A 20,356-nucleotide genomic window follows, 5' to 3' on the forward strand; every position below is an offset into this window, starting at 1 on the left:
GAGACACATAATGAGAATTTGTAAGAAGAATAATAGATACCTCTATGGTCTAAGAGCTAGAAACAAAGACAGATGAGGAAATACCTGTAGAAATCGAATTGAAGGAGAAGACAGGACCAAAAAAAAACTGCAGCAAAAACCACAAGGGGAGTAAACCACCCCAATAAAAAGATAGAAAAATTTTGTTTCTTTTATAGACAAGGAGTTTGAGGGCGTTGTTAGGATTTGACGAGACTAACATTTATTAGATTTACGGTAATAAGATAACAGTACAAACCGATCACAAGCCAATAATTGGCATTCAGCAAAAAGATATTAATAAAATTACGTCCAGACTACAGAGAATGCGCTTGAAAATCTTAAAATATAATTTCGAAGTTGAGTACATACCAGGTTCAAAGATGTATGTAGCTGATCTTTTAAGTAGGTCATTCATAAAAGACAAAGTAAATGAAGATTGTGAAATGGAAGAGGTTGTGCATACGATTGACATTGAAAGACCCATTACAAATAGACGATTAGCTGAGGTAAGCAAGGAAACTTTGTATGATAGTACTCTTAAAAAAGTTACTGAATATTGCATTAAAGGTTGGCCAGATAAAAAAGTATTAGATAACACTGAACTAAAGCAGTATTATACAATAAAAGACGATCTACTGGTTCGCCATGGAATTTTATTTTTCAATGAGCGAATTTGCATACCCAAAAAACTACAAAATCATATGACTAGAGAGCTACATAAATCTCATTTTGGTATGGAAAAAACAAAGAAGTGGGCAAGGAAAATATTATACTGGCCGGGTATAATAACTGATATTGAAAATTTTATTTCAAGGTGTCGCATATGTGAGAAATTCAGCAGAAATAAAATAAAAGAACCGCTAATACCGCACGAGGTACCTAAATATCCATTTGAGATAGTGGGGTCTGATATATTAGAATATGCATCAAAATATTATTTACTTGTAGTTGATTACTACAGCAATTGGATTGAATTGAAAGAAATACAAAGAAAAAGTATAGATGAAATCTTAAAACAATTAAAAGTAATATTTTCTAATTTTGGGTTACCTGCAAAGTTTATATCTGATAACAATCCCTACAACAGCTTTAAATTTAAAGAATTTTGTAATCAATACAATATACAATGTGTTTTTACGAGTCCCAGGTACCCAAGATCGAATGGGTTGGCTGAAAAAGCCGTACACATATGTAAACAGTTATTAAAAAAGTGTAACAATGAAGACGAAATATTTGTTCATTTGTTAAATTAGAGTTACACCACTATGTGGTCTTGAGGCCTCACCTTCAGAGTTATTACAAAGTAGGTTACTAAGAACAGGTTTGCCTATATCCAACAGATTATTGGAACCCAAAACCACTAACGAGTAAGGGAAAAAAGTAGAAAGAAAGTTGGCAGTAAAAAGCTATCATGATAAATCTGCACGTAGCAGCTCAGATTTTAACGAAAATCAAGATATACTATTTAAATTGAAGAAGGATGGGTATTGGACACCGGGAAAAGTCTTATCAAATACTAATTCTCCACGATCATACTTGGTGAGTGATGAAAATGGCAGAGTTTATAAAAGAAATTCTTCCTTTCTAAAAAATACAAAAAATCCAACGGTTATAAATGCGTCAAACAACAACGAAAATATAAACATAAACTGTAAACCTAGTAGTGCTGATGAATCAAGTGAGAACACTTGTTTGTCTAATAGCACTGATGTATATAATGAAAACGATTGTGGAACTAATAATAATAAAACGGCAAATGAATGTACAAGTGTCAAGGAAGCAAATAGCAAATGCACAAGATCAGGTCGGGTCGTCAATGTACCAAATAGGTTAAGAGACTATTATACATAGCGGAAAAATATTATTATTAGTTTCATGTCTAGTTAATAGTATTAGTTAGTTAGTTAGTATTTCAATTATTTCAATATAAGTCCAAAAAGGGGAGATGTTACGTATATGACACTTCACAGTGCCAAATTTTTAGTTCTATTTCATCAATTTTAATACAATATTTCTTTTTTGATTTTTTTATTTTGGTATTCATGATGTAGGTAATCATTATTACTAAAAACATAAAAGGTTCTGAGAAAAAGAAGTTGAGGAAAAATAATATAATATAAATAAAACAATAAATTAAGAATTTAAATCTTTTAATGTGAAGATTTAGAAGGATCATTTTTTTGTTGTGCTGCTCCAACGTGCTTCTTTTCCTTCTCATAATTTCAGTTTCCTCTACCATTAATATTTTTTTCATATTTTTTTTACTTCTATCAGTGGATTGGCTATTGATCTAAGTTGTTGGTTCAAAGATTTTTGAGTTTACATGAATACTGTATTCACTAAAGTACACATTATAAGAATCAAGACATTTTTCTGGCTGTAACTTTCGCTGTCTGACACTACAGTAGATTTAGTCTGCAAAATACAACGGGTCACATGCAAAACATCAAATAACTTAGTCTTTGCTTCTTTCTACAAGTTTTCGTATTTAGCTTGGAGTTGTTGAATCTTTCCAAAATTGGTAGAAAGAACTCTTTTTGTTTCATTATCAAGAATCAACCAGAATAAGGAAAAAAATTACAATTGAAAATAATAAATATCACTGATTAAAAATAATTGTTGAATTGAATAATTGATATAAAAATTCTATAAATGACAAATCTGGACCTGTTGAGAGTGTCGACATTGGAAACAAGAATCGAGTCATATATCATTTTTTTCTCAACTCTAATCAAGACATTATATATATATATAATAACCTAACCACGAGTGAAAACTCACTAACTTTATTAATTGAAAAAAAAAAACAATTCGAAAATTAATATTACAATGGATTCAATCTGACAACAGTGTAATCGATGTTAACAGTTCAATGATTCGAATAGAAGAGTGCAGGCGAGCTCCTACTGCAATAAGGAAACTGTACATGCATACAATAAAAAATAACTCTAAACGCCTGCGCTAAATATTCGAAATATCGTAAATATAAAATTAAGAAGTAATAAGAGTTGCCTATGCTTATTGGAACAAATTTAATATTTAATGTGGGATACATTACACTTTCCCTCCCTAAAAAAAAAACAAAAACTAAAAATAAAATAAATTAATTACTTAAAAGTATTTCATTGATTTAAGTTTCCTTTTACTTCTTCTTGGGGTACAGACATCAGGTATTAAATTAGATGTAACAGGTTCAGCAGATTTACAATAATTATCTTCATCAGATTCATGACAATTTTTGTTTTCATTAATTGGACTGATATTTTTGGTAGGTTTATTACACATGTTATGGTCAGAAGAATGTACGTCAACTGAAAATTCAAAATCTACTATTTGATTTATGTGCCTCCTCCATGTTTTATCTAGACTAGGTATAAATACAAAATAAGTTTTTGAACCTATCTTCTTATGAATTATTCCCTTTAACCAAGAAGGTTAATTAACAACTCTATAATCCCTTACTGCTACATGATCTCCTATTACATTTTGTTTACTAATACTAAAGTCTGTTACATCAATAGCTGTATGATTTACAATATTTACATTGTTATTCCAAAAATCATAAACACTTCTTATGTTTATTTGAAACATTAAATTGGCTGGATATTTTCCTGTAGAACAGTGTGGTGTAATTCGATAAGATAAAAGAAAATTGTTTAAATTACGGTTAAGTTCTGACAATGAACTCCTTTTTAAAATCTTAAGTATTGCTTGTTTAACTGTTTTAACCGCATTTTCAGCTTGACCATTAGATGATGGATGAAAAGGTGCAATTTCTTTAAATTCTATGTTGTTTTTACCTAAAAATGTTTGGAATTCATTATATTTAAAAGTAGTAGCGTTGTCAGAAACTAAAGCAAAAGGTAAGCCAAATCTACAAAAAATATCCCTTAAAATATTTATTGTTGCACTAGATTTAGTGTTTGAAGTGACAACAGCTTCTAGCCATTTTGTATGAGCATCAACTAACACTAAAATATATTTATCAAGAATTGGACCTAAAAAATCAATATGAATTCTTTCCCATGGTCTATCAGGAAAATCCCAATTTTTTAATGGTGTTTTGGGAGGATCACTTTTAGTTTTTAAACAATATTCGGAAGATTTAATTACATTTTCAATATCATAACTAATTTGCTGCCACCATACATAAGAACGAGGCAAGCTTTTAGTTTTGATCATTCCAAAATGAGAAGAATGTAGTTGTTTTAAATTACAGGGAATTACGACTTTGTGTCCCAGCATCAAACAACCATCGACAACAATAAAGTTGTTTTTATAATTAAGATAAGGTTTACATAACTGTGGTATCTTTTTCGGCCACCCCATATTAACATATTTACAAGTTTGTTGAGTTTCCGTCTTGATCTGTTCCCAAACAATCGGCAAATCAGTATTTGAGGCAATAAAGTTTAACTAAGAACTCTCAATGTCAAACTCTTTTAATTCTTCCCCTAAGGGTAAACGAGAAAAATAGTCAGCTGTATTATCTTTTGATTGCACATACTCCACATCAAAAACAAAATTAGAAAGTATTAGAGCCCAACGTTGCAATCTATTAGTGGCAAGTGGTGGAATGCCTCTCTTATTTCCAAATAAAGTTACAAAACATTTGGCATCAGTTTTTATCGTGAATCTCCTACCATACAGATACTGATAAAACTTCTTCACACCAAAAACAATGGCTAAAGCTTCTTTTTCTACTTGAGAATATTTTTGTTGACTGCTAGAAAGTGTTAAAGATGCAAAACCAATGGGTTTTTCTACATTATTAATGGCATGTGAAATCATAGCTCCAACACCATAATAAGAACTATCAACAGTTAACTTTATTGGTAAATTTGGGTTATAATGCTCCAAAAAGGAAGCAGAGCTAATTATGTTTTTAATTTTATTATATGCCATTGTACATTGTTCAGACCAAATAAACTCAACATTTTTCTTCAATAAACTGTACAAATGCTGAAGTACTGAGGCCGCGTTAGGTATAAATTTATTATAAAAATTCACAAACCCCAAAAATGATCTAAGTTGAATAATATTTTGAGGTACTGAGCTTCAACAATCGCTCTAACTTTATGTTCACTTGTATTCAATCTGTATTTATCAATTGTGTAACCCAAATAATGTACTGAGTTTTTGAAAAATTCACATTTGTCTAATGCTACAATAAGACCACTTTTTTGTAACCTATCCAAAACTTTTTCAACCTTTTTTAAATAAAAACCCCTGATTTTTCCAGTAATTAAAATGTCATCTAAAAAGCAAACAACCCCATCTAAACCTAAGATTTGTTCCATTATTCTTTGAAACATTGCTGGAGCACTAGTAATACCAAAAGGTAAACGATTATAAATAAATAACCCCTTTGAAGTATTGAAAGTTGTTAATTTCTTTGACTCATTGTCTAACTCAATCTGCTGATATGCTTGAGAAAGATCAATTTTTGAAAACTCAACTCCGCCTTGTAGTTTCCTCAATACAGGGCAATGGGTATTTATCAATTAACAATACAGGATTAAGAGTAATTTTATAGTCACCACAAATTCTGATGGTTCCATTTTTCTTAGCTACTGGTACAATGGGTGTTGCCCAACTGCTGTATGATACTGGGCTCAAGATGTTTTCAGTGACAAGTCGGTCTAGTTCCGCCTCAACTCCTCGGCATAAGGCAAAAGGAATGGAACAGGCTTTGCAAAACTTGGGCTTGGCTCCCTCTTGCTTATCCAGTCGCAGAGTACCTGCATTAAATTTACCCAAGGAAGGAAAAAATACTTTAGAATACTTCTTCGATAACATTTTCATTATCTTAATTACATTTATATCCTCAATTTGTAGCAAGTTTTCATTTTTATCAATCAATCAATTATTAATGCCATTTACATTTAGTTTAAATAAATTGAAAAAATCTCTACCCAATAATGGAGGGCCCCCATTAGAAATTATATAAAACCGTATTGTTTTTGTTTTTAAATTAAAGGTCACTTCTACCTCATTAAATCCCAAAGGATGAATACTTGAACCATCATAACTTGCCAAAGTTTTGCTGGTTCGATAAACAATGAACTTATTCAAATGTTTTTCTCTAAATAGTTCAGAAATTACAGAGACCGAGGCCCCTGTGTCCAATTGAAAAGTAAACAGTTGCTTATTTATTGTTATTTCAATTGTGATTTCATCATTTGAAGCAGATAAATTAAAAATGTGATCAAACTTACTATTTTCATCAGATGATAAATCAGAATTATTAATATTTAAAAAATAATTACACCTCTTAAGTTTTTTCTGGCAAATATTGGCTAAGTGGCCTTTTTCATTACAAAAATTACAAAAATAATTTTTAAAAACACACTTATCTCTGTTATGTCATGTTTTTCCGCAGACCTGATTGACATTTGACGAGTTGACAGGTTGGCGTCAACTAGGGCCGGCTCCATCTTGCGAACTCCGCTCAAACTTGCGTTGCTGTCGGTAGCTTCCATTTTGTGGTACAGGAAACTGACGTGGTCTTCGCAGCGGCGGCGCCGACCCCTTCGTTGATGCACATGGTATTGATAGAAAATTTCTTCTTTCACGGTTATCATGTTGATTTCTTACAATACTGGCTATATATACCATTGCTCTGTCGAGGGAAATTGTCACCTTTTCTTCAAATAGTCTCTCCAGGACCTTGGTATTATCCATCCCCATGATGAACTTGTCTCTGAGCAACGCTTCTAATTCAGTTCCGAAATCACATTTCGAAGCCAGGTTACGTAATCTTGCGGCCCATTCAGCGACCGTTTCAGCACGACTCTTCGTGGCTTCATAAAACTTCTGGCGTGCTGCAAAGGCACTGGTTGTTGTTTTAAAATATATGTCGAAAAGCTTCACGTACATCACAATGAAGCAGGAATGCTTTGTGCTTACTTCACATTTCATCGCACAGAATGGCACAAAGTCGAGATTGCTTAGGCCGTGACTTAATGAAATTTACAACCTTAACTTATCTCTCAGTCGTCAGTCTAATACTAACAAAGGCTAATAGATTAGCCTGGCAAGCAACTTCGGTACTTTCATCAAGTTGAAGAGAAAAGTTTGTTTTAAAACTGTAACTGTGAATTTGACCGATTTTTTTGTTCCCTTTTCAGTGAATAAACTTTCGGATATTATTTGGGCTGATGGTAAAATATAATTCTACCCTACAGAGTGAGTTGTTCCATTTTTAGCTATCAAAAAGGATATTCGATAAGATTCAATTGTAGCTTGTCTATTTTGCTCACCAGAAATTGATGTTTTCATTACTGAGTGTAACTTTAAGAATAAGTTTGAATAAAGGGTGAGAATGCTTATCTTATCGACGGTCTGATAAAATCATGTCATGAACTGCAACGATATTTTCGGGGATTGACACAGAAACTAGTCTTCCCGATTGGTCATCATCTTCAACGGAAAATTCACCTGTTTTGAAGCTCGAAGTCCAATTTTTCACGGGCGCATACGAAGGACATTGATCACCAAGGTTATTGAGCATATATTCGTAAATCTGCTTACCTCTTAACCCTTTTAAATGCAGGTTTTTGATGATGGCTCGATACTCCAATTTTTCGATTTTCATAATTTCGGTGGACATATTTTTTCTTTTAATTTATTGCGTAACTCTGGTTTATTTTTTTGGCATGAAACTTTACACCAACACTTCTAATAAGTTATTAAGTTCGTTGCTATGATAACGCAATATTTTGTTTATGCATGGAACTGGTGTAGGCTATCTAGATATAAATACATGGTCGTATAGTTCAGATCAGGGACGACAATGACCCTCCACTTTGGGATTCTCAAATATTTGAGGTTATCTACTCGAAAATAACGTTTTCATCACTTTAGGGTTATGTAACACAATACCTATTTGTTGGGGTTTATATAGAGGATACAAAAATATTAAATTGTCCACAGTATCCAGTACAAGATGAGTAATTATTAAACTTACCACTGAATTTTTAAGTTGTTCTAATTCAGTCTAAGTAATTATAGCTAGTATTTCCTTCAAGAAATAATCCATCGATGATTTGCAGTTATTACAAATACCAAAAACAGTTGATATCTTATGAATCACCTCTTCCTGTAGTTTTTTGTTTCTTTCATAAAAAATGGATCAAATCACTCGGTAGTATTTTTTTGTTTTGTAGAAAACACATAAAAACTAGAGGGAACATCGAAACAGTCGTCAGACAGTGTAATAGTGACTGTGTTGGTAATAGGAGTAGTAAATGCAGCACACAAATTGTCTTCACGTATTTTATGAAATAATCATTACTTTTCCCCTTTTGTTTTCTATTATCATATTATTCATTAGCCATTCGAAGTATTATCTGATCTGGAATTGTCAGTATTGTTATTGCCATTCGTTTTTTTAATGCTTATTACATCTCAATTCGTCAGTCCTCAATCGAATCAAACGTTTATTCCATAATTCTATCCATTCAGGTTTGAGATCATTATTGGAGGTATCTACGGCTTCATTATCTAATTCTTCATACTTATACAATCATACATATTATGTATGATTGTACCATTCAATGTACACATTACTACAAATATTTCGAAATATGTTGTTTAAGGTAGTTTTAAAAATAATAAATTGATGCAATTAAATATTTTGTTGTTGAGCTAAGTGGTTTTTAAAATATTTATTTTGCCAATCTATTACGAGATTTAAGAATATCAAATATGAAAAATTTGAAGAAATTCAGTTGTAGCACCTGCATTATGGAAATATGTATTAATATCTGTTCTCGATAAATAAAGAAGAACATCTGTTGTACTTTGGGTTGCCAATTTAACTTTCATAGCTATTATGAGAGAGAGAGAATGAAAAAAAAATCTAGCTGCACAGTAACCATCACAAAAAGCCATTACATTGTCTTCACCTTTGCATTGATAAATTTCGCAAATCATGCAACTTCGAATTTCGTCGAAATGGTCCAATTACAACTCTGGTTAGCAAAAAGATATCGAAACAAATTATATATCGTTAAAAAATCTACACTCTAGCGATGTTTATAAAAAAACAACAGCTTCCTATCACCTTTACTTTTTTTTAAACGCATGAATTGTTGTAATAATATGAATATTTAAGATACATTGCATACTGTAAAAGTTACGAAGTTATAACTTCTTGCATAAGTTAAAATAAGAAGAGACATGAAAATCAGAAAAATTGAAGAAAATAAAGTGAATTATTGAAGAAATGAGTCGTTTTAGAAAATATCTTGTTTAACAATCAAAAAACTTTCAAAGTAAAATTGGGTTGGACGTCAGTAATTTACAAAAAGTTTTTGTCCTAATAGTACAGCAAGTCAGCAATGTAAAAAATGCGCGTTTCCTCGCTTATGTTGGCTGCACAATGAAAGCGACATTTAGTTTCATTGCACGGTGGCTGTACCTTCCTGGCTTCCCTCAACTTGACGAATTTTTCTTTGGAGACATCAGGATTTTTCCGCACTCCCAATGATTCGTAACTTCTTCCAGATATCTCCATAATAGATCACTTACCAAGAACAATATTACTAAAAATTTCAGTGTTAAAGAGGGCTATCTCAGGTTGTCTCCAATAATTTCTGGAAATTTAAGAGCTAAAGAGGGCTATCTCAAGTTGGCTCTTTCTTGAAGAGGATAATCTAGAGGGAAATAAGTTAATTTACCATTCAAAATAGAGCCATTATCATAATAGTTCAGTTTTGTACTAAAGATTGATATGAAAAAGTTACTTACTGTCGGTTTATCACATAATAACCCACTATTGCACAATAGAACTCCACTCTCTCTATGTGTGGCAAGAATCACTCTTGCACAGCCCCCCCTCCACAAATCAAAGATGACCCACTTACATGCACTCCATCTAGGGGTGATCCACTGAGTTTTTTAAGAAACGGTCTTGCACAGAGTTAGTAGAGGCAATTTGAAGATAATTCATGCAAAAAACTGAAAATCGCTTTATTTTGAGTTAGACCAGTCTTGAACTGGACAAGCGATATGTTAATAATCATGTCGAAGCTGCGATCAAAGCACTGCTACTAAAAGATATAAAAACGGAACTTAAATTTTGCATATACCTCGTAGTATTCAAAGCCTCGTGATATTTCTGACAATTCCGGTATTAAGTTTAATCACAAATTCAATCGGATGAAGATTTAAATTAATTAAATTTTGAGTCTTAAACTGGTATTTGTTTAAACGTAATAGCACCCCAAAAGCCGTTGGGTTATAAAACGACGACGCGCAGTCATTACCATTTTTAAATTACCCAATCCAAAAAAAAAAGAATTAAATAATTGACGTTTCTTGAACAGAAACGATTTTTCAAATTTCAAAAATTAATTATTTAAACCTACGAACTTTTGATTCGAGGTTAACTCAATAATTAAATCACCCCGCGTTGTTCAAAACGTACCGTTTTGATACTGAATTCTAGCTTATGACGTTATTAATCTTTATTTTTGATAATGAGGACAGTTGAGCTTTTGTACTGTACAATTTATCTCGAAATAATGATTGAAATTGTACTTTTAATTAATTGGAGAGAATCCAAAGGAGCTGATATCAGATCTCATCCGAGTTTGTGTGTAGTTTTGCCCGTTTCTCCAAGGATATATTCAAAAGAGAATTCTCTCGTGTTTCAATACGAAATTGTTTGTAATGCAAATTCAGTTTTATTATAAAATTTCGTTTCTATTTACGTGTATTATAATCAATTTTAATCTCAAGACTTCCTCGAAGAGCTCCATAATAAAAGCATCTTATTGTTCCCCATATGGGATTTTACGATGTGTCCAGTATAGGCCCAGACTTGGACCAAGTGTCCTAAACTTGGTGGGACTGTGATTTAAACCCGGTTGGGATAACGTATAACTATCATTTATGTATCCCAATAAAGTTGGGATAAAGTATAACCATCATTTATGTATCCCAATAAAGTTGGGCTAAAGTAAAACTATCATTTGTGTATCCCCAGAAAGTTGAGCTAACGTATAACTATCATTTATGTATCCCCAGGAAGTTGGGCTAAAGTATTACTATTATTTATGTATCCCAATAAAGTTGGGCTAACATTTTCAATAAAGTTTTTTTTGAGAGTTATTCACTACGCATAACATATTGTGGTGTTTTATTCTAATATGATTGGAGGATTTCAGTGGGGGCTATGGGACACCCAAAACGTTTTACTTTCTTTGGTTGTTGTTGATTTATGTATGTCAAACGATTTGACCATACATTCCTCAATTTTTTTTCTTTGGTTCAACTTTTTTTATTTCTTTTTTATTTACTCAATGAGTCTTTCTCGCGCGTTTTCAGTTTGTGGTTTAACGAAATGGGTCATGTGGATATTTTTTCATTGTATTTTCAACTAAACACTGTCCCAGTTCTACCAGAAGATTACGTAGTTTAGGAGTTATTCCCGTCGCCACGGCCGTTTAAGGGGATCATCTTCATCGGAAAACCGTAAAATAGCCGCATTACAACGAAGTCCTGTATCACCTTCCAGACCATTTCCGTTTTATCGTAAGATATATGGAATATGCGTCAGAAAGTAACTTTTTTTTAACTCTTTCAATTTGGACTCGCAGAATATGTTACCAATAAAACGATTGTCGATGTGATTACGAAAATAAATATATTGTATGAAAGGAATATAAAACGACGATTGTTATAATGATAATCCACTGAAATGTTTACCTGCAGTTTTTGAAGACGACAACATAGTTATATAAATGCGAATCAATCAGTGTATTTGTGAATGTTGTCGATTTAACTGAGGAAGCTTTACAAAGTCTTCTTCAAGATCAAAAATCCATAGTGATTATACGAGGTCCAGATTCGAACAACTTTATTCAACAAAATCCCCACCTAGAGCAGTTTTTCCAAGACTTATTCGACAGGTAGAGTTTCACAGAACTTCAAGACAGTTTTATTTAGAACATGGTTCTGTTTTGTAGTTAAAACTTTCATTCATTCGACGTAGAGGTGGTTTTCCTTTGGTTTTGTAACAATTTTGATATATTCTTCTTTGAAACCAATTGGTGAGTCGATTGCTTATCACTTTTTGAAAAGAGAAATCACTAATTGAGTCGCTTTGCGTGACTGTTCAGTGGTTTACGTTCATTTTTCAAATATGACGAAGATACGAACGAAATTTTTAATAACATGATGACTGTTTTATCATTTTCGAGTGTCGTTTCAGATCTGAATGTTATATGCAAATCAATATTATACCCCGTATGGATATTGGGGATATTATTTCAATTTTCATATTTATGCATGCGAACTTTTTCTTTAACAAAACATTGAAGTATCTATTGAAAGAAAACCAAATAAATATCTACGTAGGGCAATAACTAACTGAATTAACAAATAGAGAATCGTGTAGATATGCCCAAATACAAATTACATATCGTTGATTATTCATACATAATAATAATTTCGCCTAAAGGATAGAGGAACATGTCCGCCGCAAAGCTGCGGTTCGTTTTAATACCCGACTAGAATTTTGGGAGGGGTTCAGCTAGGGCCCTCACGAGGCTAGCCACACTGCCTCGTGGGGACCTCATGATGCTGCCTCATAGGGCGCACAAAGGGTATATAACGCCTTGCCTCATTCGTGCATCATTATGTATACCGCATGTGGACCTCATAAGGAAAATTAACTGTTACCCTATTTGAAAATTTTCAGGGAAATTAACCGAATTTCATTGGCAACATTAAAAATAATGTATTTTAAAATATATATAGATATATCAATTACAAACAATACATTCATAGTCATTACAATCTTAAAATACAATAAGTAATAAAGAACTATTTTTTAAATCAAACTTTCAGAATACAATATAATGCACGGGATAAACTACATAATGTATATTTTACTTTATATAAAAAAGTTACGCAATTAAGAATACTAATCTGAAATACTAGTCTAAATGCTCATTGTCTATTTCACTATTAGCTTCAGCAGGTTTCTTGGAACGAGCAGTTCGTCCACCGTCCCAGTCTTTACAATTATGTAGAGCTGAAGCCATAGCATCAAGAATATTTTGGTCTGGGACATCTTCGCCTGGTTTCGAAAAAACTTTTCTGAGCGTCGCTAAAAAGAAAACATTAATTTAGGACAATTATAAATATTAAATACAATATTTATTAATTATTTGTATTCATTTTGTGAAACTTGAACATTAATTTCACTAACCTTTTATAACTTTAAAAAGACATGTATCCTTGAATACATGTGATTTTTTTTTTGAAGTCTTAACTGGAGCGAACATGAGACCTACATCGCGAGATATACAATATCTTAATAATTCGCCAAAATTCCTAGTTATGGGTAAGCGTCTATTGACTTTTTGAAGTAATTTCCGAACCTAAACGTATAATTCAATATTCGGTAAGTATTCAAATCGTTAATATTATAATAAAAACTTTTTTTAAACATGAATACTTACGAATTTTTTTTGAAAATTCTTATCTTTTTCAAGTTTTTCATCGAACTGATCAAAATCTATTTTTGTTTTACATGGAAGTTTTATTTCAGCATTTTCATCATCACTATCGACTTCAATATCTGTGTTATTGATATTATTCTTTGTTAATTGATGCTGAATCTCAATAATTTTTCCACTTAACTGTCCAATTTGTAAAGATAATGAATTATATTGACTATTGAGTTTAGTGAATTTCTCCGATATTTCATTTGAAAAAGTCTTAAAGCGGGCATCAATCATACGATATAACTTTTCTGTAACATAAGAAAAGAATATACTTCGTTTCCCAAATGTTGATAATTATAATTAATAATGCGGTTTCTATTCATCTTTCAATACCTACCAAATTGGTCACCTTCGATTTTTTCAATTGAATGTTGGTTTGTTGACGAGCATAATAATACTGGTTGACAATTCTTATCTAGCTTTTCCATTACATTAGGTGTTTGTGGATTATTTTCATCAATTTTTAAATTCGAATCAGATGTACTGGACGAAGATATGCGAGATCTTTTGATATTTTTTCTGGTAATGATTTTCTTTTTTTTTGATCTAGATGCATCGTAACAATGTTCTTCGTCTGAGTCTGTGGAAGAATAATATCTATCTTGTTTATCTTCTTCTGTTGGTAACTTTTGCGATGATGGCTGAGCTAAAAATTTAAAATATATCATCACCTTTTCGTACTTACAAATATATGTTTTCCAAGTAACAAAATCTATATTTTCATCATAAATTACCTCTATTCACACGTGTTTTTTCACCTAAATCGATGTTGATTTCATTTAACATCTTCAAAGATTCATCTCTGAATGTTTTTCTATTTTTAAAAAAATGCACATCATTAGCAGCCTTTACTTTAGCTGTCTCTTCATTTTGTGTAGAATAAGCAAATGGCTTATATTCCAATTGGATAGCCAATTCATTAGCTTCTTCAAACGTTCCTGAATATTAGAATAATGTACTTAATAAAAAAAATCAATAAAAAATGATAACTGAAAAAAATAGAATTTTAGAACAAAGGAGTTTTTTTGTAATTGTTGCGAAAAAGTTTTTTTTCATTTAAATAATAATTACAGTATTGAAAACTATTTTTTATCACTAAAAATAATATAGTAATCATAATATCATGTTAGACATTGACATTAAAAGTTTTTTTAAGCTAGAAATATTTTTTTAATTGAGGTTGTTAGAAAAATGAATCCAACACAAGAAACATACCTTTGTTCTATTTATCTTATTTTCTCAGAGTATATAAATTCGAGATGAAATTAATCAATCGAATAATTTCACAACTTACGAGCTCTTCCTCGGATGTCTACTGAATAAACTGGCCAATCATTTATCGGTTGTTCACAATTCTGTACCATTTTTGATAACGTATCCGATCGCTTTACATCGTATGGTGGAGGCATAAATTTGCACTTGATTGTGTCTGTTTTTTCATCATAAAAAATCCAAGACGATGGCACTATGTCAATATCTTTTTTTTTTTTCTTACCAACAAAAACAACTAGTCTATACTTATAATCTGCAACCACTTCTGATACATCATCATTTGATGTACTATTATCAGTACTCATGGTGATTATTTTTCGAGAATATATCAACTATTTTAATTATATCACTATTTATTAACCTACAATAATTATATGGTTAAGAGTATACACGAACGACTGAACACGATTCAGAAATTAAACTGATTCTTACTGTTGACGCGTAGAAAAGATTTCTATACTGATTACCATCCACTTGAAAATATAAACATAAACAATACTCTTCGTAGAATAGATGTTTGTATAAGATTATGAGACTTAAAGTTTAAAGCCGTCAATACAAACGGCAGATTGTACCATATAAAACATTCTTATTTTTCACTTTTACATATGAAGTAGTGGTATCACATATATTTTTTCTTTATGTTCATCACTTAAATTTAGACAAACCATTTTTTTATCCACATCTATAATTTTACACGTCACAATATTCTCATTATTTGCAGAGACATTAAACATTTGTAGAAATTTAGCATTACATGGATATGTAAAAAGAGGTTTTCTTTTTCTTAGGATTTTACCACACATTTCAATAGTACTTATATCACCACGTGGAGGAATGTATATATCATTTATTTGTAAAATTTTTTGATTTGTCAGTAATATGGTGTTATTTGGCTCTTTTGTAGTTAGTAACACTCCTTTAAATTCAAGCTGTTTTATGGTAGTTCGACCTGATGAATCTGGTTTCAGTTGTCTTTTTATAACAACATTCGGAGGTATACCTGTTGGTTCATTCCAAACGTAAAAAATTTCATTGAATCTCCGACACAACTGTGAAAGAGGATTATTGCCATTTCTAATAAGTTTTTTCATTTTACCTAGAGCATTTTCAAATGGATACGAAGATATTTCATATAGAGGACAATTAAAATATGCTACATCATCGGCTAAATGATAAAGATTATGAACATTTCCTATAACAAATTCAGGTTTATATATAGCTGGTGCTATAGTGACAAATAATGTTAGAAAATGTTTTGCGGATGGCCATTGCACCATAGCTAACTGTTTAGAAAATAGAATTCTGCATGCTACATGTAATAACATGAAATGTTTAAATACTTCATCTTTTAAAACTTTTTTAAAAATGACTGGCCCTGCATATAGCAATAAAAATTGAAATTCGGTGGCTTTGAATTTATGAAATTCTGTTAAAGATCTCGTAGCCCTCTGGAATTCATTAGGCACTTTTATTTTCGATAACATATCAGTCAATAGTGACTTAAACCTGCTACTAAGTTTAAGTTCTCTGACGTCACCGTCTATCCAACATCCCAACAATTTTTTCATTATTCCAAGGAAAAGCAGATGCATGGAATCTAATGGAAATTGCTTGACTAAATCAATTTCCGGGTATATACGAAGTAGAGGTGATACACCTTGATGATGACCTGGAGTAGATTGATTCCTGAAAGACTCATTTGTTCTTAATTCCCCACATATTGGATAAATTCTTCTATTCATGTATTGTTGACCTTTTATTAAGCATCTTTCACACGCCCAGTATCCACCATGACCTACGATGCACTTTAAAAAAGAGCGAGCAGGAGTATCACAAATAAATGCTTTTACAGATACAATGAATTTGCGATTATCTATAATAATTCCTGTTTGCATTAAACTATTGAGTTCTTCTATAAATTTATCTAAATATCTCTGAACACTTTGTGGCTTCTGATCTCCACAATATACAGCAACAGGAAATGGTTTGTAAATGTTTGGATCATGATGGATTTTACAGAGTATTGGCCATAGCTGTTTTTTACTGGACTTAAACAAAGGTAAACCATCAACATTGAAAATCAGTTCTATGTTATTTAGCTCATGAATACTTGGGTTTAATTGAATTCTTATAGTTTTCTCTATGCCAAAGTATACAAACTTGCCAATATTATCAAAAACTTCAATATTATAATTTTCTGACGTAGTATACAAGAAAGTTTTTGCACATCTTGGTAGAGTAGGATAAGATCTTCTTCTTAAAATAGCTAATAATGATTCTAAACGACTATGAGGTATAGGCGGATTCATTAAAGCCCACTTGCGAATGTCTTCTACATCATAAACCGATTGATCAGTATCATCTACTTCTTCATCTATTGCATCATGAGTCTCGTTTTCTAGTTCATCGTCTGAGCTAACATCATGAAATAATAACAAATCGTCAAATTCTTCATGATTAACATCATCTCTATCATGACTTTCTTCATTCATCTCTTCTTCTACCACAGCTGATATTTCATCACTTATTGCTTCTTGCTCATAATTTTGCACTAATTCCAATTCCACTTCAGCATTTGAATTGGAAGCACTATGATCTTCTAGATTGGAATTCAAACTATTATCACTTGCTGTATTGTTGAATGACTCATTAATATCTGGTAATTGATTCTCAATGTTTTCTAAAACGTCTTCATTGCCAGAAGGCATCAAATTTTCTTGGTTGGAATTTGCTGACAGTAATTCTTGTCGAATTCGCCTGAATCTTTCTGCTCTCAAACGCCTAAGCTCGCGTTGTCTAAAATAATTATTCATGATGTTATGTCAATATTTACTTCAATAAATAATAATTTTCAACAATAATCAAACTGAAATTATTTACACTGGTAAAGATTAATGTAAATTTGTAACTGCTTATGAAAATATATATTTGTCTATATGTACTATGTACACTATGTGTACCTGAGCATGCGCAATACGATGTACATAAACGATATACTTTATGCAATACGTTCTAAAATATTGCAATTTCGTAAGGTAAATCCGATAAGACAACGATTAACAATTATTACAATTCATGAACAATTGTACTATTAACAATTAGTAGTAGTAGTAGTAGTAGTAAAGTAACAATTGTGACAAGTTTAATTTTACCAAAAATAGTATATTTGATATTTGTCAAATCGAGCCCTCATGGGGTAGACGAGGGGATTGCCCATCTCTTTAAAATACCATATATGTGTTAGGTTTACCCTATAATATCCTTATGGGAAACTCATACGGCATACCTCACTTCAATATTTATAATTTTTTCCGTGAGGTGCTCATGAGGAAGTTGCGGGGAAATCCCTCAATCGGCATGCCCCCCATTTGCCACATGAGGCCCACACGCTATATAAGGCATGCCCCCTCATAAATTCTAGTCGGGTACTTTCCAGCCCTGTGGGCTCCGGTAGTTGCTATGCATAGATAACGTCCCCCCATAGATATAACGAATAAACATGGACGTCGTTAAATAATTATTTACTAAATTTGTATAAACACATTCCATAATCGGAAATATTTCCGATTATCAATTTCGACACCTCATGGATTTTATAAATTTATAGGTAAAATAAATATTGTTCACGGTGGGTTCAAGAAGTAATTTTGAATTAAAGTTCAAGCGATCATTTGTTAGCGGTACCTACTCTCTGTATTTATCATCAGTTAATGAGATTCGTCTTTAGAAACTTTGTTTTCCAAAAAACAAACTATAATTTGTCTTTGGGAGTTGCCATTTCAAAAAAAAACACAATTCGTCTTTAGAAACTTATTTTTTTAAGAAAAAACTGACATTTGTATTAACGAACATTCTTTTTGAAAACCAAAAACATTTGAACAATTATGAACCAAAATTAGTATTTAGAATATTCCGTTTTTGGAAAAACAAACCAAAATTTGTATTTAGAAACTTTATTTAAAAAAAATAGACATTTGTCTTAAGAGACTTTCTGTTTCATTAGAAACCAAAATTTGTTTAAACAAACCTCATTTTTCCAAAAATAAGATGAGATTCGTCTTAAGAAATTCTGTTTTTCGAAAAGCAAACCAAAATTTGCCTTCGGGTATTGCCATTTCGATAGAAAACAAAATTCGTATTTAGAAATTTCTGTTTATGGAAAAACAAACCAAATGTTGTGTTTAGAAACTTTATTTTTCAAAAAAAAATAGATATTTGTCTTAAGACACTTTCTGTTTCAATTAGAAACCAAAATTTGTTTGTACAAATATCATTTCTCCAAAAATAAGATGAGATTAGTCTTTACAAACTTTGTTTTTGGAAAAGCAAACCAAAATTTGCCTTCGGGAATTGCCATTTCGATAAAAAACAAAATTCGTCTTTAGAAACTTTGTTTTTCGAAAACAAAAAAATATTATCACAAGAGACTTTCTTTTGCAATTAGAAAGCATATTCAGAAACTTCAAAAATAAACCGACGTTTGTTTTCCAGAACGTATTCGTATTCGAAAAAACAAACGAAATTTGTTTATAGAAACCGTTTTTTCCAAAAATAAATTTTCTGTTATCATAAAAAAATGTTGGTGGATGTTTTATTTAGATAGACAGACAAACCAACGAATTGATTAAATAAAGTTTGTAAAAAGAAAAATTTCTAGGAACCAGAAATAAGTGGACTTAGGGAGAGATACATAACCTCTAAGGAAAATAAGATCCGAGATTATTTTATATATCAAACAATACATGTGAACGTCCATTTTCAAAATAGAATAATTTCGACTATTTAATCAACAATAATTGTATTCAACGATCTAATTTAATGAGTTACAACAAAATTACTCTGTAACACAGTTTATAAACTCGACTAGGAGGTTCACCTTTTGTTTTCCATTTCCAACTTTTTTCCCTCCACGCTTTTATTTATTAAGGAGGATGAATTAATAAAAACGTATACAAAGTAAAGTTTTACAAACCGTTAGAGCTTCATTTACATCCTGGAAAAAAAAGACATAAAATATCCCCCAAAATAAAATACGTTGCGAAAAATATTCCGAATAAAAAAATTCTCAACGAGGCCGTTTTAGAGAAATTTCAGTGTAGTGGGTGCTCCCACAAGTACCTAGCCTGACCTAAAGATGGAGGTAGTTATTTGAAAAATATTAAAAAGTACACAATCTATACAAAACTTTTATTTGAAAGGCGTTAGCCTAAATAATATGAAAGCTGAACTGAATTCTACGCAGGGCGAGATTGCTAGTTCGTTATAAACAGTAAAATATTGTGTAGCAAAGTTTATACGAGACCGTACGACCTTCGAAGACCAAATGTTTCAATATTGAAGACTCGATCGTGATGGTATTGATATTTTACTGTAGATTTTAGTTAGTAGATTGATTTACTTTAATTTTTAATTTAGTTAAAATCCGAAAGATAAATAAAAAGCCGACAGTTTTCTTTGCGGAGTAATGTTCCACAATTTCTACTAAACTGGTAAGACTAACGAACAATATAAATCAGCTTAACGTCGTGGCATTAATCTAA

General features: G+C 31.5%; 2 protein-coding genes across 2 annotated transcripts; both read right to left on the reverse strand.

Moving 5' to 3' along the window:
* Window positions 1–2,830: 2,830 nt before the first annotated feature.
* LOC130903092 (uncharacterized protein K02A2.6-like) lies at window positions 2,831–5,820 on the reverse strand. Its single transcript, XM_057815353.1, has 2 exons — window positions 5,562–5,820; window positions 2,831–3,821 (listed from the first exon to the last, which is right to left on the reverse strand). The coding sequence occupies exons 1-2, from the start codon at window positions 5,818–5,820 to the stop codon at window positions 3,457–3,459; spliced, it is 624 nt and encodes a 207-aa protein (XP_057671336.1). The 3' UTR covers window positions 2,831–3,456.
* A 6,988-nt stretch (window positions 5,821–12,808) lies between these two features.
* LOC130903033 (uncharacterized) lies at window positions 12,809–15,336 on the reverse strand. Its single transcript, XM_057815299.1, has 6 exons — window positions 14,836–15,336; window positions 14,276–14,479; window positions 13,879–14,187; window positions 13,497–13,789; window positions 13,244–13,415; window positions 12,809–13,141 (listed from the first exon to the last, which is right to left on the reverse strand). Exons 1-6 carry the CDS (start codon window positions 15,116–15,118, stop codon window positions 12,969–12,971), a joined length of 1,434 nt encoding a protein of 477 aa, XP_057671282.1. The 5' UTR covers window positions 15,119–15,336; the 3' UTR covers window positions 12,809–12,968.
* Window positions 15,337–20,356: the final 5,020 nt, after the last annotated feature.

This window comes from Diorhabda carinulata, chromosome Y (genome assembly GCF_026250575.1).
Source record: "Diorhabda carinulata isolate Delta chromosome Y, icDioCari1.1, whole genome shotgun sequence".
Lineage (NCBI taxonomy): Eukaryota > Metazoa > Arthropoda > Insecta > Coleoptera > Chrysomelidae > Diorhabda > Diorhabda carinulata.

Excerpts from the sequence above, each read along its gene's own strand:
- LOC130903092 (XM_057815353.1), bottom strand. The coding sequence starts at position 5,820 with ATGTTATCGAAGAAGTATTCTAAAGTATTTTTTCCTTCCTTGGGTAAA. Across the intron at positions 3,822-5,561 it reads TGGAACCATCAGAATTTGTG|GTAAAAACAACATAGAATTT; the intron begins GTGACTATAAAA and ends AAACATTTTTAG.
- LOC130903033 (XM_057815299.1), bottom strand. The coding sequence starts at position 15,118 with ATGAGTACTGATAATAGTACATCAAATGATGATGTATCAGAAGTGGTT. Across the intron at positions 14,480-14,835 it reads AGACATCCGAGGAAGAGCTC|GAACGTTTGAAGAAGCTAAT; the intron begins GTAAGTTGTGAA and ends TCTAATATTCAG. Across the intron at positions 13,790-13,878 it reads AATCGAAGGTGACCAATTTG|AAAAGTTATATCGTATGATT; the intron begins GTAGGTATTGAA and ends CTTATGTTACAG.